At 35.1% G+C, this 25,035-nt stretch overlaps 1 protein-coding gene across 1 annotated transcript in view; it reads left to right on the top strand.

The window, feature by feature from the left end:
• The window catches only part of LOC130229305 (neuropeptide FF receptor 2), a 46,708-nt gene that overhangs the window by 7,845 nt on the left and 13,828 nt on the right, over positions 1 to 25,035 (top strand). Inside the window, exon 2 of the mRNA XM_056458026.1 lies at positions 2,227 to 2,579. Coding sequence (XP_056314001.1) covers positions 2,231 to 2,579 — 349 coding nt within the window. The 5' untranslated portion in view covers positions 2,227 to 2,230. The remainder of the gene's footprint in view (positions 1 to 2,226; positions 2,580 to 25,035) is intronic.

Here is a 25,035-nt window from a genome sequence, read left to right on the forward strand (position 1 = left end):
TGCTTGTTAATGCATGGTAATGTGCATGAAACCGAGTGTGGATCTGCACACACCTTTTAACTCATTAAAATAATGACCCTTTATTGCACCTTGTTGGAATGTGACAGAGGGTATTGAAGTGGTGGAACTATTCTTCTTAAGGTAATGTGAACCATGTGACAGAGGGTTGTAACATTTTCTCATAAATCAAGCCACTGACCACTTTTTTTGATGGTTTGTGGGTTTATATTTTTGGTATCACTTTAAAATAACAGTACATGAAAAATTATGTATTAATATGTAAACTAAACATTACTTTATTATGGACTAATGATGAGTTAATGTATGCGCTAATCATGAACTAACCTCAATAACAACATGAGTCACATGAGTTGATGTGTGAATAACGGCTACCTTAATTACTTGTTAGTACATGATTATTTGTTAATGAATGTATTAATAACCACGTTAGGTTATGCTTAATTTAACCATCATGGAGTCATGATATGTTAATGTATAATTATATTATGACTTGAAGAGGCACTTCATCATTAACCCATTCTTAACTACTTATGAACTCCTTATGCATGTCCGTCTTGTGTGTTTACACTGAGTAACAATAGAAAAGTGTTCTGTCAACATCAACATAAACAGTTCAAACATGGGAATTCATGAGGAGTTAAGGATGATGTGCCCCTCCAAGTAAAGTCATGACATAATCATACCTTAAATTGTACATCTTAGCTTAGATGTAAATGTTAATTAATACATCAGTTAACATAAACTATACAACAAGTAATTAAGGTAGTCGTTATTTACACATGAACTCTTGTAAATCATGTTGTAGTTAAAGTTAGTTTATGATTAGCACCTTGACTCATCATTGATTTATAATAAAGTTATGTTTTGTTTACATATTAATACATCATTGTTCATGGACTGTTATTGTAAAGTGTTACCATTTTTTGTAATGAAAAGTATTTGGATTTGATATAACAGTTGAAATTGACAGTAAAAGTTGTTTACTCACCCTCTACTTTTTATCTGTAGTTTGTATTTGTATCAGTCTCATTTTCCATTGAACAGATTTTGAAAAGATGAGAAAAATCCTGGTTGTCAGTTGATGGAGTCAATGACAGTCATAGTATTTTTATTAGTCATTAAGGAAGTCAAAGCCTCTCAACTGTCTGTTAAAAATTATTTTAAAAATCTTTTTACAAAAATTCTGTTTAACAAAAGAGAAAAGACAGCAACTCATACAGGTATGGGACAATTTGAGTGTAAGTAAATGCAGAATAAAGTTAATTTGTGGGTGAACTATCCCTTTAAAAAGGCCTGTGACTAAACTCTGTTGGATCATCAAACTGTCAACAAAACACATTTATGTTTTACTCCAAAAAACACTATCATACTATCAGCCCTATTATACACCCAGCGCAACCCTAATTTTCACATTTTGCGCCACGTTGTTTAAATAGCGAATCCATTTGTGTCACTTTGTGGACTCATGGGTGTGCCAGTCTAAAAAGCAGGTGTGTTAAGGCGCATTGTTGGTGCGTTGCTGTTTTGAGGAACTAAAATTTTGTTTTCATAGAACTGACATAGTGACATATTCATAAAATCTCAATATGCATACGAGGAAAATCTATTAAATGAGACAATTTAAATCAAACATTAGCAAAATTTGCATATTTGTTACACCACCAGCATAACGTGTAAGCCATGAAGAAGTGTTTGTTCAGCAAAATACAGGTGGTATAAAACTGATAATAATAAAATGACCCTTGAATATTTGCAAAAATAAAGTTTTGGTAAAAATAGAGCACTTATGCACATTTATTTCAACGTTTAAATGAACCACAGAAATAATACACATGTGCAATACTCTAGACCACACACTGAGAGAAACCGAAAGTAAAACTGAAATACAGTATACACTGCAGTACTTTAAACGTCCAATATATGGGGGGTCAAAACCACAAGTGGCTATACGTGACCGCACAGTAACGATAGTGATTCAAAAACATATGTTTTGGGGCCGAATCTTATTATATTTTTGACCTCAGTTGCAGGCCGAAGGAAGGTGGAGGGCGGGCTGTAAATGATCCGCGGGCCGGGAGTTTGAGACCAATGTGTTAGACCATGCTCTGGGCCGCAGAACATATTTTTCCTTCCATCTGTGTCATGAATGTTAAAATAGAGCCCAAGTCTGTATTCTACAATTTATTTCTCTCTCTTTTTTCTCAGGAAAATGGCAATGACACTCCTGGCTCCCAACTCCACTGGGTCACTTTACTCCCCTTTGGAGAATGGCCAAAACATCTCAGTAAACCGTTCCACCTTTCGTCCAAATTATTATACAAACATCACCTATGTGGACTTCTATCTGCACGAGCCCTTTGTGTCCGCTATCTTCATTGTGTCCTACCTCCTCATCTTTATCGTGTGCATGGTGGGCAATGGAGTGGTTTGCTTCATTGTGTTAAGGAGCAAGAACATGCGTACAGTCACCAATCTCTTCATCCTCAACCTGGCCATCAGTGACCTGCTGGTTGGCATCTTCTGCATGCCCACAACATTAGTGGACAACATCATCACGGGTAAGAGCTTTTATTTCGTGTGATCATGATATGCTTCAATTTAAATCATTCAAACTGCATTAAATGATGATAAAAAATTCACAGTTAAATATATGTCATTTAAATTAGCTAAATTTGCATAAATATTATTTTGTGCATCGTTAACAGTGCCCAATTACGTCTGCTGCAACGTTCATGGTAGATAATTATCATCAAGATAAAATCCCTTTACTGGAATGAATGTGTTAGAGTTCACTCTCCATGCCAGATAAATAAGATGTACTGTAGCCCGGATGCCAGTATGGAAGCAGGAGGGCAAGTAAATATAGATGATAAAAATTAGTTGAGTTATTAAAAATTAAATGAGTTTATTATATAATCTTATTAAATATGATTGAATGCTCACTCAGTCTGACCAGCACTAATCCAACAAGTGGTATTATGTCACAAGCAATGGGATTGGATAATTACTGCTTCACAACATCGTCTAGTGACAATGAAAACTTTGAACTGGAAACATTCTCTTATCTTTTACTCATAAAAACTAATATGCCTTCAGTGTCAGAAAAAAAGGCAATGGATACAATTTTGTACCTGTTGCCATTACTGTCAGAAAAAAGGACAGTGGAGGTACAATTTTGTACCTGTTGTACAAAACCTATAACTATACTTTTAAAGGTCCGAAATAGGTCCATAACATTCAATTTTGTTCATAGAATCAGTTGTCAACTTTAAAATAGAGATACAAAAAAGTACCTTTCAGGGCAGCACCCTAATATCTACCTTATTTTGTGCCTTTTTTTCTGAGACTGTTGAAACAGAATCATAACAATAAAGTTAAAATGTTAGAGAAATAGTATAATAAAATATAATGAAAATGACAAATAATCTAATAGTTAAAAACCATTAACCGAAATATGACTATGTGTGCTTCTATTAAGTTATGTAATTACATAATGAGTGAATATAGAATAAAATAATAGAAAAGAATGAAAATAAAACACAAATGAATGGTTGCTTTAATGCAGGGGTTCCAAACTTTTCAACCCGCGACCCCCAAAATTACAATGCCAGTTACTCGCGATCCCCAAAATCCACTGAGGTGGTTAAAAATATATAAACCTTGCACACATAGACCCAACTCTTGTCATTGTTTTAATTTCTTTCAATTGTTAAATTTAATCCTCCATGCTTATTTTTGGCCTGAATTTATTTATAATATACGTGAGTGCCATAAAGGTGTTCGAAAGTTTAACCTGGTGTCATAAAATCAATGTGCTGCATCTGACGCTATATTGCTGTGTCTTTAATATAACATAATCACCCCAGGGGTCACAAAAAAATTCGAATTTTTATTCAACTATTTTTCTTTTCCATCTGTTAGTTAATTCTACAAGTTTAATAAAATGAATGTGATTTTTGTAAATTACCAAGCGACCCCCATTTTGGGAACCACTGCTTTAATGAACCAATACAAACACAAGTTGCTACACAGATCCTCACTTTTTTTTTTGTTAGATTCTGCAGATGTTAAGGTATTTGTATTGTATACATATATTGCTATTAATTAGTCACATTATTGCAGAAAATGAGGCTTCTAGATGTTGTACTGTTTTGAAACTTGGCTAAGAAACATTTACAAATTGAATTGGTTCACTGCTACTTGCATGCAGGCATTGGTTTGGTCTGATGGCTTTAATGAGTTGTAATCCTAGAAATGTGTTTGTAATATAATATAATGGTCTAATTTGCAAGCCTTGCTTAATGACACAAAGAACAAGCAATAATAAAATAACACACACATTGCAGAACTTTCTGTTTATTGGTATTTAATTACTTTCAGATTATATTTAACTTTCGCTTAAAAGGTGTCCATACAACTTTTTACCTGTTGCGTTTTTACATATTTGAGCCGCAAACTTTTATTAGTCTGTGGTGCTGCTTAAAAAATAATCCCTTTAGAAAAGCATAACTCTTCAAATCTTTTTACAAATGTATAATATAAATAGGCAAAATGCATTCCACTCCACTTTTTTTTAAATGTTGCAATTCTACAGGTTTAAAGGGTACCTATTATGTCCCTTTTTACAAGATGTAATATTAGTCTTGGGTGTTCCCAGAATTTATCTGTGAAGTTTCAGCTCAAAATACTGCACAAATCATTTAATATAATATGTGAACATCTATTTTTTTTGCGACATGTCTGAAATAGAGATGTTTTGGGGTGTATCACTTTAAATGTAAATGAGCTGTCTGTGCCTCATGGCCAGTTTGCTGACATGTAATGCAACTGTGCTTTGGGAATTTCAATTATAAATTACAGCTCACAGACCTTTCACGATTTCTCACTGAGGGAGTAAACTAAAGTAATCCAGGACTGTCAGTCATCAGCTGTTGGTGGGGCCTAAACAATGTGACATCACTTTGCTTAGAAACTAAACCCAATACCTAATGGGATTGGTTTGGTTTATTAATGTAGGGTTGCATTCACAGACCCAATACACATTTATATCCAGATGGATTTTGCATAATAAGATTGTGTTTTAATTCATCAAACGGGTCGCGCTCTGAGGTATTAGTCTTGTTGTTGGTAGTACGCCTTTACTAGATGCAAATTTACAGGTCAGAGTTCAGCAACAATGAAGTTTGGAAAGCAGCAATATGAGAAACAGCTTCATACAAGCTTGTGTTTCAGTCATCCACATTGCCATACATATGACTGTAAGGCAATGGAAAGGTGTAGAGTGACTGCACTTTTACAAGGAAGTTACACTATAACACACAGCTGTTCACAGTCACTTAACAACACAGCATTACAAGTTGATAACAAGTCCTATTTTAGACTCTACCGTTCAAATCTCTCACTCTCTGACTTCAAACAGTAAAACCAGCATGTGTGTTTGTTTGACATTCCATAATCATCTTTGTTAATCCCTTTTCTAATAGAAGTACAAAATGTACTGTAAGGCTACATTGTAAAACCAAGCATTGCAATTAATTAAATGAAATAAGTATTTTTAATGAAAGTTTATTGTACTTAATAGAAACAAGTTTCATCAAAATTAAATTCAAAATTGGATTGTATTAAGCTGAACTTAAACTAAATGAGTCCACCTAAACATGGAGATTTCTAGTTTTCATCATGCTTTGTGTCAGACTGGAAAATAAATGTAAAAGAATTAGAATTGTCATTGTTTATTTTTTTGCACATGATGAAAAATGATAATGTCTGTAAAAATTAAATTGTAAAGCTCTACAAAACTTAAATGATTTAAGTAAATGTGACAATGGAGTAATGAATATTTTAATATATTAGTAAAAGAAATAATACAGTTAAGTTAAAATTACTTAATTTATTTAAGGCATTGAGCAATTTGTGCAATTCAATTTAATAGACTTAACAAATATATATTTACAGCGTATGACTGCAAAGGTCACACAGCATTTTGTTTTAAAATATCCAATGTCATTTTACCAAAAATACAAACACCAAAAAAAAATTTAATTATGAACTTCTCACATAGCTGTTAGCGTAATAGAAAACTTATAATTCAACTAAATAATTACTTTGAGTTTTAAACAGATCAAAACCTAAACTAAACTTTCCCATGCAACAGGAACAGGCGATCAGAATTATTTCCCGAGGCCACTTTGTCGCCTTGGAATTATAAGGTTCTATCTGCGTTCTAAAGGGTTTTGAGATTTTGAGCTTTAAAGTTTTTGCACTACATATAGCAAACAATATTGTGTAACAGTTCTCTTTCATACATTAACATGACACAGACCCTAAATGTACTCCAAATGTAAATTATCAAAATTCTCTTCAATTTGCAAATTTGGGCAAAATAACAAACAAACAGGGTAAATGCAGATGGAACCTTCTAATTCTCAAAAGTCATTTTCCGCTTGGAATTATAAGGTTCTATCTGGCTGATCATTATTTGAAGCATTACTTTTCATTGAAGCATTGAAGCATTACTTTTCATTTTTTTCTTGTTTAAATTAAGCATACAAGGCTCTGCTAAATATTTTGTCCAGTGCATTTGTTAATTTTATGGAATTAAAACAGTAACATTTATTGTTAAAATTAAGAAACAAAATGAAAACAAAACAAAACAAATGGAAAAAAACAAACAAACTTGAGTGGAATTTAGACTGCTTTAGAATATAGAATTTAGACTGCTGTCCTTGACAAGATTGTCTATAAAATAATCGACAGGCAGGCTTCTTCTCAATTTTGTGTGGCGCAGCATTATTTAGTCGATTCTGATTTTGTGTTTCTTTCCTGCTGTCAATGGAGCAGTCCGGTGGAATGACAAAGAAAGCGGATCCTGATTGGTCCTCGTGCATGCATTCAAAATGCTGAGTTAGAGTTCAACTTTGATAAAACCCTTTTTTGCTTTTTAAATAAAAAGTCTTAAAATGTAAACCATTCATTTAAAAAATCCATAAGAATATGTGAATAACTCAGTTTTGGCAAAAAATGTCAGATAGAACCTTATAATTCTAAAGTGACGACTGTATATGATACTGGCCAATATATGGTAATTATATTTGGGCATTAAGTCTTTTTGTGCAGTGCACAAATTATTCATTCATTCATTTATGCAGTTTCTTTTCTGCTTAGTCACTTTATTAATCTGGGGTCGCCACAGCAGAATGAATCACCAACTTATCCAGCAAATGTTTTACACAGCGGATGCCCTTCCAGCTGCAACCCATCTCTGGGAAACATCCATACACACTCACTCACACTCAAACACTACGGACAATTTAGCCTACCCAATTCACCTGTACCGCATGACTGTGGGGGAAATCGGAGCACCCAGAGGAAACCCACGCGAACGCAGGGAGAACATGCAAACTCCACACAGAAACGCCAACTGACCCAGCCGAGACTCGAACCAGCGACCTTCTTGCTGTGAGGCGACAGCACTACCTACTGCGCTACTGCGTCGCCCTGCACAAGTTACATTTACAAGTGTATTTTGCAGCATCAAAATATGTTCTGTTCAGTGATGGCAAAAAAGTGTTAACTTTCCTCTGCAAGGAGAGAATTTTGAAAATTCAAGGCAATCAAAACAGTCTCATTTTGGAAAATGTTTATACAGTATGAGTAAATTGCATGATAGTCTTGTCTTATGTAGTATATTTTTGTTGATATTCTTACACAGGTACTTGATGCACATTTATAGCATTTGAAAAGAATGAATGCTTATGCTTTATAGAACTAATCATAAATCTAAGTGTAGGTATTCAAGTGAATCTCAGTGAACAAGCTCTTCTTGAACACATCCAAATTGGTCCATTCCTCTACATCACATTGAAGGCTGTTAAATGGAGAAGTGCTTTTTTTCCTCGCACAAAAGGAGTCTCTTTTTCTTAATGGCCTCTTGATAGAGGGATGATTTGTGGCTGTGTTCTCATTTCTTTCATCTGGTTTCCATGCCGTCATTACTTACTTTGAAGCCTACCAAGTGTTCTCATTCATTAGGGCATCAGCAATCACCTTGGACCTCATGTAGTTGTCATGAATCAAAGTTCTTCTCAGCTAATCCTCACACCTGGATGTGCTTCCGAGAGCTTAACAGCTCTGAATCGGTAAATGGGAAGAACCGTGTATTGTGATAAGGAAAGGAACAGAAGAAATTATGCTGCAGTACTTCAAAGACAGTATACAGGGAAACTCTACTAAGTGGTTTGATGTTGTTTCTTTCAAAGGAATAGGAAAACATTGAAGGAATTTTAAGCATTTGATGTTTTCCATACAACATTAACATAAAATAACTTGCAAAGTTCTGAAAAGGATTGGTTTGTTCCACTAGTCGCATAAATATAGAAAGATAATGTAAAATAATAAGACGTGACTTGAATCTTCTAAAGGTTTTTTGTTTAAGTACTTTTAGAAGCTGTGGTTTAAACTCAGCTTATATGCTAAAAAAAACTGGGTTATTTCAACACAAATTGGGTACAATTTGGACAACCCCAAAATTTGGGTTAAATTTGGTCTTAGAAATTTAATTAAAATTAACCCAGTGGTTTTGTAAAAATTTTACCCAAAATTAGGTTGAAATAACCCAGCATTTTAGGCTGTATGCTAACACATGCATAAACAATGAAGTCTACTTTGGGATTTGCACTTATTTAAAGGGTCACGAAACACCAAAACACATTTTTTGAAATTTTGACAGTCATAAATATGTCCCACACTGCTAAAAACACTATTAGGACACATATATTTCTCTAAAAAAGTGAAAATTTGGTTGTTTTTGAGTTATTTGAAGCAAATTCGTTCTTCCAGTTTGAAAAGAAATTTAGAAGCTACGTCACAGCGATTAGATCCTTGTGTAAATTCCAGCATGGAGACTGGATGTCTGTACCAGCCAGTACAACATGACTTCTTTGAGTTTTCATCACTATTTCAAAAGTAAGACTTGGTTCAAAACAATCAGCGTGCTCTATTGTGAATAAGGTGCAACTTCATTAATATGCATGATAACTTTGAAGACCATTACGAGAAAATGGACACAAAACCTTTGCTGTGGCACATTTATAAACGCAACTCTGATAACCCATGTCTCCAAACAATTTTTCTTCGACTTGTTTTAATCACGGTTGGCAATACAACGTGGCATCTCTTTACCATCTGAACACTGAAGTTGCACCTCATTCACAATAGAGCGTGCTGATTGGTTCGTACCAAGTCTTTCTCATGAATTAATGCTGAAAGCTCAAAGACGTCACATTGTACCCACCGGTACAGACATCCAGTCTATAAGCTGGAATATAGACAAGGATCTCATGGTCGTGACGTATCAAAATTTATTTTCAAACCGTAAGAACGAATTCGCTCGAAATAACAAGCCATTTTCATTTTTTTGTGAAATGTGTGTGTCCTAATAGTGTTTTTAGCAATGTGGGACATATAAATATATGACTGTCAACATCTCAAAAAATGTGTTTTGGTGTTTTGTGACCCTTTAAAGCTCACATTTAAAACACTGACTGTAATCTTTAGCAGATATTTGCATTAATAATATTATGCTTAAATTCATTTGTATCAGTAAAGCTACTGATTTTCTTTGTTCTTCCAGACCTCACTGCACCAGACTGATGATTCAACACTTTGTGAATGCAATTAAGATCATCGTTGAAAGCACTTCTCAAGTACACGGCTAGGGAGAAGGTGACATTTACATTGAATGGCATTTAGCAAACGCTCGATTTAAAGAGCAACTCATAAACTCATGTGCTTTGACATCAGATATGAGATGGTTGTGATCAACAGATGGCAAAACATGCAATCTGGAACCCATCTTGCTTAGAAAGTAGTGATACCACTAAGATTAAACTACAAAAAAAAAAAAAGACGTGGGAATGAAATGATGCAGCTTGTCATCGTGCCAGTGAATATACCCTGTTGTCAGCCAGTGGAAAAGAGAATGCCCATAAGAACTGACAACATTTCGAACACATCTAAAAAGTAAAAGTGCAATATAAAATGCTTATATGCAGAAATGCAATGTGAATGCAGACCTCAAGGCATCAAGTGCTTGCAAGAACTATAAGTTCAGTGCACAAATTATTCAGAGCTGGATGTCCTCCAAGATTTGAGCATGGTGTGTCTGCAAGATCTGCTTGCCCATGGTAGAATTAGGCATTTCAGAATAACAAACATCTGCCGTATAACAATGCTGCAATACATGGACAATACAAGCCCACAAATTGTGAAAAAATTGTTAGTTAGGAACCCACATATTTTCATTTTATGACAAGTTACTGATTCAGTTGTGACTGGCTGGAATGTGTGCATGGGCTGGTCAATTATGGAAAAAAATCACAATCATGATTATTTTGGTCAGTATTGTAATCACAAATATTTAAAAGCATTATGAGGGAGCCATGTGACTAAAACTATATTAACTTGAATTAAGCTTAATATATTTCTTATTAAAGCTAAAAAAAGTCCATCAGGCAAGAGCAGTGAGTGATTTAGTTCTTGTCTTGTCCACTCCTTGTCGGTCAGATTTACTGTTACACATGCATTTTCATTTTCAACTGAAAAAAAAAATTTATTAAATATTAAATGTGGTTAGCACTGTTGCCTCACAGCAAGAAGGTTTCTAGTTTGGGTCCCAGCTGGCCCAGTTGGCATTTCTGTGTGGAGTTTGCATGTTCTCCCCTGTTCGCGTGGGTTTCCTCCAGGGGCTCCGGTTTCCCCCACAGTTAAACACATGCGCTATAGGTGTATTGGGTAAATGAAATTGGCCGTAGTGTATGAGTATGTGTGTGAATGCAAGAGTGTATGGGTGTTTCCCAGTACTGGGTTGCAGCTGGAATGGCATCCGCTGCGTAAAACATATGCCAGAATACTTGGCTACTCATTCCGCTGTGGTGACCCCTGATTAATAAGGGACTAAGCCGAAGGAAAATGAATGAATGAATGCGGATTTATTTAAATAAACTAAGTGACATGTTTTTACACATTTGCTGCTAAATTGTATGAATGAAAATGAAAAAAAAATGCTAAAACAAGTTTTAAAAGAATGAAAAAAAAGAAAAGATTAATTAATGAGCATCCTGTTGGTAGACATAGTAAAATACAGTTATAGCTGCATACGGAGTGAGATTATAAACTATTATAAACACACCTCATATTTGTGTTACTTAAATTATTTGATAAAGTGCACAAGATGAGCCACAGAAGATGATGGTAAACAAGAAATGTTATGAAAACAGGAAACAACCAAATTTGATGTTGCACAGACGTGATGTGGTTCAGAGCAGATATGAACACCATCACAAAGCAAAGCTTCACACACTGAAATAAACTAAAGCCATAAGACTTTAAATCAAGTGGTGCCATCTTTAAATCAATTAAGTGCTGCACAAAAAAGAGATGTTCATTAACCTGTGAAAAGTCTGACTTGGAGGAAATGGCAAATACACCTGAACTCTCTAAACCAAGCTAAATCTCACAAAAACATTAATGAAACAAACTAAAACTAAACTGAAAAAAGAATCAAAATTAAAAACTAATTAAGAAATGCAAAAGCATAATATTAATCAGTGGTGTAAAGTAACAAATTACAAATACCCAAACTACTGTAATTGAGTAGTTTTCCTTAGAAATGGTAATTTACTAAAGTAGTTTTAAATATGTGTACTTTTACTTTCCCTTGAGTACATTTTTAGTGCAGTATTGGTACTTTTATTCCACTACTTTCCTTCAACCTGCAGTCACTACTTAATTTTTTCCTGTCTATGGGGATTTAAAAAATCAGTCCTGTAATTCCTGCCCAATCAAATTCCACATAGAACTACCTTAAGACATGTGTGCTTTATAATTGCATCAAACTGTTTGGAAGCATTAAAAGTGTCCAAGAAAATGTCCAAAATCTTTACATGCAATAACACAGAGACTGTTTAGATGCATGTCACTGATGAGAAGATGACGGATGTTTACTGTATGGTGACCGAAATGGCCTTAAACACCCAGCAGGCACAAAATGTCAACATGATATCAGATTGATGTTGTACCCCAATGTCATGGGGACGTTACATTTTGTTTGGAAATGAAAAATGGGTTGACATCAGAACCCAACGTCAGGCCGACATCAATGTCCAACGTCTAATATCAACGTCTAAGGATGTTACAACATGACGTTGTGTTGACGTTACCCCTATGAAGTCTATCAGATGTTGGATTTTGGTTGCCATGCCTGACGAATAAATGTCAGTATTTGACGTCAATATGATGTTGGTTTAAGATGTTGGCTCGACGTTGGATTTTGGTCACTTTCTATTACAACCTAAAATCAACCAAATATCAACGTAATTTGACGTCATTATTGGACATCAAAATAACGTTGTCCTTAGACGCTGGCTAGACGTTGAATTTTGGTCACCTGACATCACAACCTAAATCTAACCTAATATTAACGTCTTATGATGATGTGTGCCTGCTGGGCAATAACTAAATGCACTACAGAATGTTACGTTTACACACATCCACAATTTACATGTAAATGCATCAGCTTTTTACAGCATAATACTCACTACTCTTGAGTACTTTTGAAAGGGCTACTTTTTACTCCTACTTTGAGTAATATTTGCAACAGATACAGATACTTTTACTCTACTTGCACTACATTTTAGGCAAGTAATGGTACTGTAACTTAAGTATGATTTTTCACTCTTTCCACCACTGATAATAACCTTGTGACAGTGTGGACAAATGGGAATTGTCAAACAGAAATGCTATTTTCAGATATATTCAGATTAATGTAAATGTTGCCTGAGGGTTTTGTAGTTCTGTGAGATTGCGTGTTTATATTCTCAGAATCATGAATACCTCCAAACAGACACTGAGCTGACAACACAAGAACACTAATAATCACTGATTTAGGAGCCTCTGTGAGAATCCTCAGTGACAGCCCATATAAATTCCTGAATCAGCCACCAGAACCAAAGCACACGCTATCTATTCTGGGTGCGTTTACCTGTCACATAGCAACACAGCCTGCAGAACTGTGATACCCAGTGACGGCTGCTCTTTGCTAAGCTACCACACAGCCGATCTTGTTAAAACCCTGAACTCCCACAGCTCTGTCCTCTCCCGCAAGCAAGCTGCTAAAGAACCATCACCAGTTATTCAATGACCCTTCCAGGTCAAGGCGACACATAAATCTTCAAGCAAAGCCAATGACTGACCCTCACAATAGGTGTTTTTCTAAGTAAGACCTCACGTGTAGCACTTCCATGGAACTTGCTTCACACCTCTAAAGCCAAGGCCACTTTACAAATAACTGTTGACATCTGGCTGGAAGATTTCCCTATTCTTTGTGTGAACATTTCCTTACACTGACAATAGATAGCATAAATGAACGAGACTGTGGCTTAATTTCAACTTGGTATTTTTTTTAACCTTGGTTATCGTTGATGCAATCACATGTCATGCGATCAACAGTCGAGACTGCTGAAATGTTTGGATATGAGAAAGCAAGTGAAAGAAACAGCTATATAGTATGCGATTGTTAAGTTCTACATTACTAAAATATACTTAATATACCATTTAACCAATACCCCTACTGCGAAAAGGACGTAATGCCATTGCACTGAAAATCAGGGTTGGCGTAGCTCAATTGGAAGAATTACGTTAGTAGTGCATAAATCATTGGTTTGACCATTAATTAACATAATCAATTTTACAAATTTAAGTGGATTGAACATAAAACAACCAAGTTGTGCCCCTAAAAAATATTGAGAACTCATTAATGAGTAAATTAAATGAGTAGTTTGAACAAGCAGCATTTATTTTTGAGTGCAGGCACTGGTAAAGCGTGTATCTTGAATAGAAGCCAGTTGTGCTCAAAGCCAGATGTGTGAATAAAAATGTAAAATTTGTGAAAATAAATAATGGGAAGGAACTATCTAATATAGGGGTACTCAAGATCAGAAGCCAAAGGGGCCAGCCTAAAACCACATATAATAAAAAAGGCCACACAATAGAATTTGCATAATAGCAGTTTACTCACGTAACAATTACATTTATTTTAAAGTCTGCCTATTAAGTCTATTTAAAACACTGAACATAATGAACACAAATCATTCATTCACTTTTCATTTTCCTTCGGCTTAGTCCCTTATTAATCAGGGCTTGCCACAGCGGAATTAACCACCTACTTATCCAGCATATGTTTTATGCAGCGGATGCCCTTCCAGCTGCAATCTTGTACTGGAAACACCCATAATCACATTCTCACACACACTTATACTCTATGGCCAATTTAGTTAATCCAATTCACCTATACCACATGTCTTTGAACTGTGGGGGAAACCAGAGGACCCAAAGGTGCCTACTGGTCATAATATCTGGTCTAGCCAGGACTCGAACCTCGAACCTTCTTGCTGTGAGGTGACAGTGCTAACCACTGAGCCACTGTATTAGTATTAAAGTGTATAATATTTATACTCAGAGTATTAAACTCTGAGCAGATATGTTGAGCACCATTAAATATAGACCAATATTATTTATTAAATAGGGGATGAAGTACATCCAGTATATTATGACATGGCTGAGACGTAAAAGTTTATACATTTTTAAATAAAGGCAAAGCTGACAGAAACTAAAATGGCAGTATGGGGCATATACATGAACATACATATGATTCAGTGACAGGACCACACTAGTCAAAAACAAGAATATGTATATATGGATGTTAACATATTTCTTGATCAAGATGATTTGAAGTGTCCGAATGAGTCTTGTTATTCAGTGATTGTTATCTCCGAAAAACATACCTTGGAATGTCGTGACTGACCAATCAGGATCAAGTTTTCCAAATGCAGGTAGATTTCAGCTGTGGCGGGTTAGACAGCTGCTCCCACTAGCCACTTTGGCTGGTTGAAAATTATATTAAAATTTTAATTCTCTTAAAAAGCAGCATACAGTAAGTATGACCCGAGGCCAGCGTGGGAAATGACAGAAAAGATTTTTTTGTAAGCAGAAGCTGTTGCTGCTTTCGCTTTGACCATTCTTTGAACAGATTATTAATGGGCCTAACATTAACTGTGCACGAGACGTGATCATTCTTTCATTACCGCACATGGTATGTTTTTCACCTGCTTTCTTTTGCCTACAGTTTTTTTTTTTTAGATTTTTCGTTTAATTATCATCCTTTACAATTGCTTTAATATGAGATTAACTTTCCATTTATGTACAGTTAACGGAAGATGTTATTATTGATAGATGACTAATTCTTTTTTAAGTGTAATTTTTTTTTAAGAAAAGTTTTGTTGAATAAAAAGTGCATGTATACAGTAATATTTAGCTTGTTTTGACACATTATTTAAATTTCTTGGTTATGAAATATTTATATATTTATTTTTGGTGTGTCTAGAGAAAAATTGGTAAATCCTTAATGTTAAGCCCTGAAAAGTCAAGTGAAAATAAAAACTAATCGCAATACAAAGCTATGAAAGCACAATCCATTTGCTCAAGCTCATTGATCAAGGTCATGTATTACACACAAAAAGTTAAATGAATGAGTCATGTGGACATAACACAACTTCTAAATCAAGTAATTTTAGCATGCCAAAGTCAAATTTATGCATAAATGAAATATATTTTACCAACAACAAAATTGGCGAAAATGGCGATGGCTAGTGATGTTGAAAAACTACTAGCCACAGTGGCTGGCGGTCAAAGAAGTTAATATCAAGCCCTGCATGTAATAATATTTAATAATTCATTATGCCTATAGTATTAGATTATAGAAAATGCAAGTGCTTAAAATTCAACTTTTACCTGCTGCTCAGCTTTTAAAATTTGCAATGACCAAACTTTCCTGTAACCAAGAACCTCTGTGACAGTGCCATTGTGCACGATCCAGCAAGAGCAGACCATGTCAGCAGCCATCTAGAGAGTAAAATAGGCATCACACTTAATCGCTGTAAGTGCAAGTGCAAGTCAAAGGTTTATGAATTTGTAACTTCAGCAAATGACAGATAATACCTGCTTACATGAAAAGGTGAATGTAGTGCTACACATTAGTGCTCGTTTTGTGAACATGAATCCTGAAAACATGTCATCAATTATTTGCAATTATTATCAAATTGACAAAATTACAAATATACACTATACACTTTTTCATGGTTTCTTTTAAAGAAAATTATTCTATTCATCAAGGCGGCATTTATTAAATGTTAAAAAAATTGTTAAATTGTTAAATATTGTGACTGGAGACTGGAAAGATGAAAAATCATCTTTAAAATCACTGGAATAAATTGTTACATTAAATTATAATGTAAATATAAATTATACATTAACTCTTTTGAACAGTTATATTATAGTGCAATAACATTTTGCAATTTTACAATTTGTACTGTATTTTTGATTAAATAAATGCAGCTTTGGTGAGCAGGAGAAGCTTATTTTAAAACAATCAAAAATCCTACTTGACTCTTTTTGTATGCAGATGTTCAGGCTCAGTTGCCTGCTTAAGCATAAAAATGTTCACCAAATACATTTCCAAATGCAAAAAACAAGCTACAATCACAGCAATCGTTTACAAAGCTGATGGTTTAAATGAAATGACAATGATTATACATTAAAGCCGCTTTTTCATTTTCGTGCCAAACTGTTCGCTACAGTTATGGTTGTTTCTCCACTGAGGCTGGAACGGCGCAGCACGATTACAAAAAATTCTCGGCCCGAAATTCTTGGTCGGATAGACAACAGTGCTGAACTGTGCCGACAGATTCTGTGTGTTGGTGTTGCGGCTCTGTTGTCAAGATACTACAGCTGGCTCAGTGGAAGCGCGCTAGTCATCATACATCCATAAGTAAACAACACTACGTTTAACATAAAAATGATACAGGTCTAAATGATACAGTTTAAAAGTTTTTTTTTTTAGATTTTATTTTATTTTATTTTAATTCCTTTTTTTAAAAAGTTTGTTTAAGTCTCTGGCAGAGAAGGAAATCACTGGCCCACAAAATTCTTATGAACATATTTTATTTATTAAAGTTATTATTTCATTTACTTGAATATAATTAACCATGCATAATATAATTATTGACCCGTCATCAGAAATCTTAAAATAATAAAATAGACTATATTTATATGTAGTTAGAGCTTAATTAATTTGATTGACATCTTAGGCAAGGAGACTTCGAGTTTATTGCATGCAGCGTTGTATTTGGTAGCACAAAAAAGTCGCTCTGACACATTTTTATTAACACAGGAGTGGTCCTAAAAAACTGGCTACGGGTGTTCAGTATACCTAAAGGATTATGTGATTTCAACATTTAATATTTGTGTATTAAATTATAATTTAAACTGTATTAATATACTGTATTAAATTGTAATAATAACAATCTAATTTAATTATTTATTTAGGCTTATTATCATTCATTGTTTTTAACAGTATCTTTAGAAAAGTAAATACATAGATATTGTATCCTTTGTTTTATATACTTCTGGCATGTTTGTATAATGTTTTAACTGCAACTGTGATGTAACTCTAGAGAAAGCTCACACAAAAAGACACTGATTTGTCATCGTTGAACCACCTCAAAGACAATCTACCTATATAATGGTTGGGGTAATACTTGTACCCTAGAGAAGATAAAGAAGACAAAGGCTCATGATCATGTGCTGTATGTCTCTGAAATTATATTACAGCCAATGCCACTAGAGCTCATATCAATAGTGAAACATGACACCCACAGACTGAGCGTGAAGGTTGTCATTGTGTGGAGATGTGAACACTTTCAGCTCTACGTCTATGGCAGTCCATTTACACTTGTAGCAAGTCATTAAGCCATCAAACTCATCTGGAAAAAATCTGTTGCAAACTGGTTTCATGTTATTTGCATGAATGGAGCATTTGCATTGTTGAATGCAGAAAAGGACACAACAGTCCCAGTGATTATCATGCCAGCCTATTTCCACATCCTCACTCTTCCCTGCACAGAAGAACAACAGCAGCAGCCACCATGCCTGAATAAATCAAAGAGAAGACTTCACACAGTCAGCTGCACAAAGTGTTTTCCAGCATTTGTTGGAATGGGTTAGCTTTTCAAATCAGAAGTTATTAGCTGTCCTGTCAGATTTCAGTGAGACTGTGCTTTTTGCACTCCTAGAATGGCTATACGTTACATTTTAAGGGGTCATGTGTACAATTAAAAAAGTCTTGACTTGATGATTATGTAAAATGTGTTGCTTTCTTTCTTTTCAATTACCAAAACAAACATTAGAAACCACAGTGAGAAAACATACTGTAGACTATGTCTACACTAATCTGGACACATTTGAAAATACTCCCTGTGCTTAATAGTACACTGAAATGTCAGGAAAAGCTTATGTCCCTGTACTGTGCATCCAAACAAGAGGCTTTGCTAATCTGCCTTTTTCCATTGAGTGATTATTTACTTTCTGCCGCTTTGAATCATTGTGTTTTGAGAAAAAGCTGTTTTTTTAGTTCATAAGATTCTCTTTGTATTGATGCTTGTCAATGAGAATGTTGACAAGCATCAAACGTTGTCTATCTATCTATCTATCTATCTATCTATCTATCTATCTATCTGTCTGTCTGTCTGTCGGTCTGTCGGTCGGTCGGTCGGTCGGTCGGTCGGTCGGTCGGTCGTGTCTGTCTGTCTGTCTGTCTGTCTGTCTGTCTGTCTGTCTGTCTGTCTATCTATCTATCTATCTATCTATCTATCTATCTTTCTATCTATCTATCTATCTATCTATCTATCTATCTATCTATCTATCTATCTATCTATCTATCTATCTATCTATCTATCTATCTATCTATCTATCTATCTATCTATTCAAAGGTATAAAGTGAGAGAGAGATCGAGATGGAGTTTAATAGCGTTCATTTTCTTCCTAGCAGTGAAATAGTGTCTCCTGGTTCTGCTATACCTGCAGTGCCAGTGAAAGACTGTCCAGCAAATTCACAAGCAGTTAATTGTGCACAATTATCTGCTTTTTTAGTTGGAGCATTTTATTTACTCACCCTCGCCTCATTTGCCATAGCATTTTTACGTGACATAGCGCATATGAGATAAATGACGTCAGTAATAACCGGTTTTGATCTATTACTAAACCGATGCAGAGTTGTCTGCATCTGCATCACGGTGCATTGAAGAAACAACACCCCTATTTAAGACTATAGTTGAATTAACCCCTTTCTGTTCATGAAATTACAGTGCAGAAAAAAAAATCATTCAGCATCATCTCAAGCTTTCATTTCATGTATGGGCCAAAATAAACACTTTATAATAAACACTGGTCTTTTGTAGACATCTTGGAAAGTCAAAGTAGTTAGAATGTTATCAGCTGTTCGTACAACAACACAAAAAGTAACTAAATAAAAACTGTAAACACTACAGAACCTTTAGGTTAAAAACATAATTTTACTCAGCATTTAATCAATTCAGCGCTGTTAAAAGTATTTATATGAATTTTATGAATGGTCTTGTATTTGCCATCCTACTTTGTAATCATTGTAAAGCATGTGTTGTTGCTGTGTGCTCTATAAATAACTGACCTCAACCTTTTTACTCAATCAAACTGACATCATACAAGCCCTGAACAGATCTTCTGTTGACTAATGAGGCAAAGACACTGACACAAGATCTTGTTTCTTAATTGAGACACAAGTCTGTTTTATAATCCTTTCAGGTCTAGCAATTAGGACAATAAGATCCACCATGGAATCCAGAAACTGCAACATACATTGTGTTATGAAAGAAAAAAAACATACAAAGGGACTGGTGTTCAGCAGTACAAAGGAAATGCAGTGAAAAATGTCCTTGGATTCCTTTTAAGTGAATTGTTGTGAACTGATAGTCAGCACACTGTAAAAGTGTCTAGTGACTATAGTTCCATAGATTAAAAATATCCATGTTCACTCTATTTATCTTGTTAAACATTGTTTAGTTTGCCAAAACTTGACTTCTGTATTTTTGTTTATTCATCCAGTCAACTTTAACCATTCTCAGTGTTAACTTTAGTATTTAAAATGATCCTTATTTAAAGTTTTTAAAGTATATTTGGTGGACTAAATATATATTCTCAACTAAGCCCACACTGTAAAAATGACATGATCAGTTAGTCCTGACAGCATATGTTTTAAGTCATTGTCATTAAACTAAGTTATGTTCTAGTATCATGTTCTAACTTAATTTTAAAATTTTACACAAGCTGTTTTAAGTCAGTTTAACATAATATAAGTTTAATGGACTCATAAGGTTTTAGTTGATTCAGCTTAAAAGCCTAAGGCAACCAGGATTTTTTTTTACAGTGCAAGCAAGTATATGCTATAGTTCATCTCAGATATTTTTGCTTCTCCAACATTTGTATGCTAAGCAATATGGAAATAATAAGAAATGAATGAATTAGCATATCAAGAAATAAATAGTCTTACTTTACAGTAATAGTTCAGGAAGTTTGCAATATAGCTGGGATTTTGCTATTGTAAGCTGACACCATTTTGGCTGCAGGCAAGTAGATCTTCTGAAGTTCATGCAGACTTCAGACAAAACATTTCACAAAGCTGGAACAACACAGATTTCATGAAAACAGTGACAGTGTGTCTTTTTGAGACAACACTGCGCAGCCCTACAAAGATGTCCCCTGCTGCGTTAATGTTTCGAGGCAAGTTGCAAAACAAACATTCCAACCCTCACCACAGTAAAAGTCAGATGTATCTGATACAGACCTACTGTACAACAGCGATACAACACTGCCAAAGAAACAAATGAAATAAAACGGTAAGCTAAGTCTCTCCAAAACTCTTCATCCCAGACTTGGAAATTTTAGCAATTATACCTCATTGAGATCCATAAGTAGATGAGCTTTGTAATCAGTTGCAATGCAATCAAGACGCTATTCATAGAATAAACAAACTGTGTATTGTTCTATTGTCTACACCACCCCCAGATTATACTATACTACCAAAAGAATTTATAACAAAACATGTTGTTCTCAGTAGTACTTGCTGTATGTTTAATGTAGATGTCAACAGGTTTAGTATCTAATTCAGACTTTTATTTAGATATACTGACATCAAAATACAGAGATCACCCAACTACTGTCCCTTTATGTATTGAACTTTCAGAAATAAAGGTACAAAGGCTGTCACTGCTAAAATTTCCCTTTTAAAATGGTCACATATTAATACCTTTGCTTTAGTTTGTGTGAAGCAACACAGTTAAGAACAGATGAAGAGTTCAGATGCAAAAACCTCTAAATGCCGTCTGAAATTTTCACCTAAAATGAGGACTTTTATCAGGCTCCAGTGTTTAGGTTTAGTAATTTCACTTTTATGGCAAAGAATAAGTCTTTTCATAGTTTTCAAATTGAGATAACACAACACAAACAAAAGAGGCTGAGAATAATGCTCATTTTCGATAGAAATTTTAGACGGCACTTAGAGGTTTTTGCATCTGAACTCTTCAGATCTCTTGATCATACATTGTGCATTTGCTATTTTTTATTAGAACTAAAAAAAAAAATACCTACAAGAGTGGTGATATTCAGACCAACAACACCAACGGCAAGATATTGCTTCAAATGAGTTCAACATTACCTGCTTCAGATAATACTGTTAAATAAAATTCAGATTACCATAAACATTACCTGGGGTACGCAGAATTTTAATGTGGCTTTCACAAAAACTGACCTGCCTGTAGTTTTATAGCACTCAGACCTTGATTAGCTTGTGTAAATGCATTTGGCTAGGCTTGAAGCAAACCTCTGCAAATATTATATTATGCCATATACCAATCTGAGTTTTATTTAACATTTTAGCAATCAGTTTTCAGACAGCTGTTTAGATAAAACTGCAAAAAGGTCTGAACATTTTCCATATTCAACTGATTAACAGTTCACTCTAAATTTTTGGGCAGCAATTTCTCATGCCCAAAAAAAAAGGTGGATGAGGTGGATAAGGCTTTCTGCAATCCACTGTAGCAGAATAAAGTAACAAATGTTTTTGCTGTTGTTGTTATTGCCTCTCTGGGATTAGGCAGTGTCCATGATTATACAGTTTGTAAAGGACTGGGGTGTAAAACATGTTGCTCCACACAACAGTGTGTAAGTAATGTGTATTTATATAGCGCATTTATCGTGTATGGCCATACAGCCAAAGCGCTTTACAATCTTGAGGGTGGTCTCTCCCCACCACCACCAGTGCGCAGCATCCATTTAGATCACAGGTGTCAAATCCAGTTCCTGGAGGGTCGCATCTCTGCACAGTTTAGTTCCAACTCTGCTTCAACACACCTTTACCTGTAGGTTTTTAAACAAAACTGAAGGACTCAATTAGTTGATCAGGTGTGTTTAATTAGGGTTTTAACTAAACTGTGCAGAGCCGTGGCCCTCCAGAATTTGAATTTGACACCTGTGACCTAGATGATGTGACAGCAGGCACAGGACAATAGCGCCAGCCTGCTCACAACACACCAGTGCAGGTAGAGGTAAGAGACGGTGAAAGAGCCAATTTGTGGATGGACATGTGGAGTTGGACTTGTAGCCTAATCAAAAAGTTGCAGGTTCGATTTGCAGTCCCGGCAGGAATTGAAGATGGAGGGGAGTAAATGAAATACACTCTGTCCATCTTCGATACCCAGCTGAGGTGCCCTTGAGTTGAGGTGCCCTAACACTAATTGCTCCCCGGGCACCCACTGCTGCCCACTGCCCATTATAGCTGCCCACTGCTCTCTGTGTGTGTGCTCTCACTTCTCACTCGTGTGTGTGTGTGTGTGTGTGTGTGTGTGTGGGGGTGTGTGTGTGTGTGTGTGTGTGTGCGTCTGCACTTGGATGGGTCAAATGCAGAGGACCAATTTCAAGCATGGGTAACCATACTTGACAATACTCACTTCACCTTTTGTTTGCTGAGAATAATCCTGTATTTTGGGGGTAAGTTTGTGGGCTGCTTGTTTCACACATGATCATTCTAAAAATAGACACTTATCACTTTGAAAGCCTGAGTGAGGAAACCTGACCTTTATTGTTAAATTTGTACAGTACATGCTGTAGAATAATTGGATGATTTGATGTTCTTTCCTGTGTTTTTTTGCTCTTAATTTCACCTGTCTTCCTGTAATGAGCTGACAGTGCTGCTGTAGTAAATAGCTGTCTATTCATACTTTCAGCATTCAAGGCAGTAGCGGAGCACTCCATATCCCCAGTCGACCATAGCACCTAATTTAATTAGTCCTATTATCAAACAAAGTTTATTCTAACAGACAATTTATATACATTTTAGATGAGGGATTTGGCTTGCTCGGACATATGGATCAGCAAAAATTGCAGAGAAAACTTGTGGATCAAAAAGCGCCTTCTGTGTTTTTAACATGCATTTGTTGTGCGACGTGACATGGTATTAATGCACACTGACATTCTGTCATAAATATTACAGGGCAAATGCAGATAGAACCTTCTCATTTCCACTTGGAATTATCAAGTTCTATCAGGCAGATCATTAATTGAAGCAATACTTTTCAAGAAATACAATCACAAAAAGAAAAGTTGGTGTTGGAACAATACGTTGCTGCTTGAGAAAGTTACATTTTCTACAACATTTATTCAATGTTTTAGGATGAATATTTTTTTCTTGTTCAAATTAAGCATACAAGGCTCTGCTAAATATTTATTCCAGTGCAGATGTATTTAATATGGTTATATTATATGGTTATATTTATTGAATTATATGCTTTATATGAATTATTAAAATCTATACGCCCCATGAATTAAATTTGGCCTTCAAGGCCTAATGTCAAATTTAAAGACTTTAAAATGAAACAGACAATGAGCAAATGAGTTGTTTAACAAAGTTGAATAAGCACTGAAAAATACACAAATAAAAATATTTCATATTTAATATATTACGGCTGCACGGTGATGCAGTGGGTAGCATGTTTGCCTCACAGCAAGAAGGTTGCTGGTTCAAGCCTGTGTTGGCGCGGCTTTCCTCTGGTTGCTCTGGTTTCCCAATCAATAGTTGAATTAGGTTGGCTAAATTGTCCATAGTGTATGTGTGTGATTGAGTGTGTGTGGATGTTTCTCAGTCATGGGTTGCAGCTGGAAGGGCATCCACTGCGTAAAACATATGCTGGATAAGTTGGCGGTTCATTCCGCAGTGGCAACTCAAGATTAATAGGGACTAAGCCGAAAAGAAAATGAGTGAATGAATGAATTATTTAATATATTACATTTTTTTAAATAAGTGTTTCGTTTTTAACAATGTAAAATTGAACATTTCATCTCAATGTCAAAAAATGCTTCTAAATCATCACATTTACACTCATCGTTTCAGGTTTCTTCTAAATTTTGTGTAGTGCGGCATTATTTAGTCGACTCTGATTTTGTGTTTCTTTCTGGTCTTTCCCGCTGTCAACAGAGCAGTCCAGCGGACAAAATGACTAAGAAAGCTAATCCTGATTGGTCCTCGTGCGTGCATTTGAAATGAACCTTATAGAGCCAAGCTAGAGTTCGAGCTTGTACATAAAACCTTTTTTGATTTTTAAATAAAAAGTCTTAAAATGTAAACAAAACTAAATTTAAAAACTAAATTTTGACCAAAATGTCAGATAAAACCTTATTATTCTGAGGTGACGATTTGCTGTGGTAAATTTTCTGAAATGACTCAGTCCTCATGGCATACAATTATAAGAGTAAGAAATGAAACTTCTCCCCATGTTTATTGCAATTAAAAAGGAGAACATTTTCTTTCTTTTAAAGCTGTTTTTTGTCTTGCTGGAACACAACAACATTCATTCTGTAACCTTTAGAGCCGTGAGAGCTCGCTGAAGAATGAAAAACTCGCAAAACAGAGGAATGAGAATTTTATTTTATTTTTTTGCAATTTCAATAATAAATTTAAGGCATTCTAAATTGTTTTTGTTCTCTGTTTGAGGGTAATTAATCTTTAATACAGAATGACCTGCTGATTTTCTCTGT

This window comes from Danio aesculapii, chromosome 5 (assembly GCF_903798145.1).
Source record: "Danio aesculapii chromosome 5, fDanAes4.1, whole genome shotgun sequence".
NCBI classification, from domain to species: Eukaryota; Metazoa; Chordata; class Actinopteri; order Cypriniformes; family Danionidae; genus Danio; species Danio aesculapii.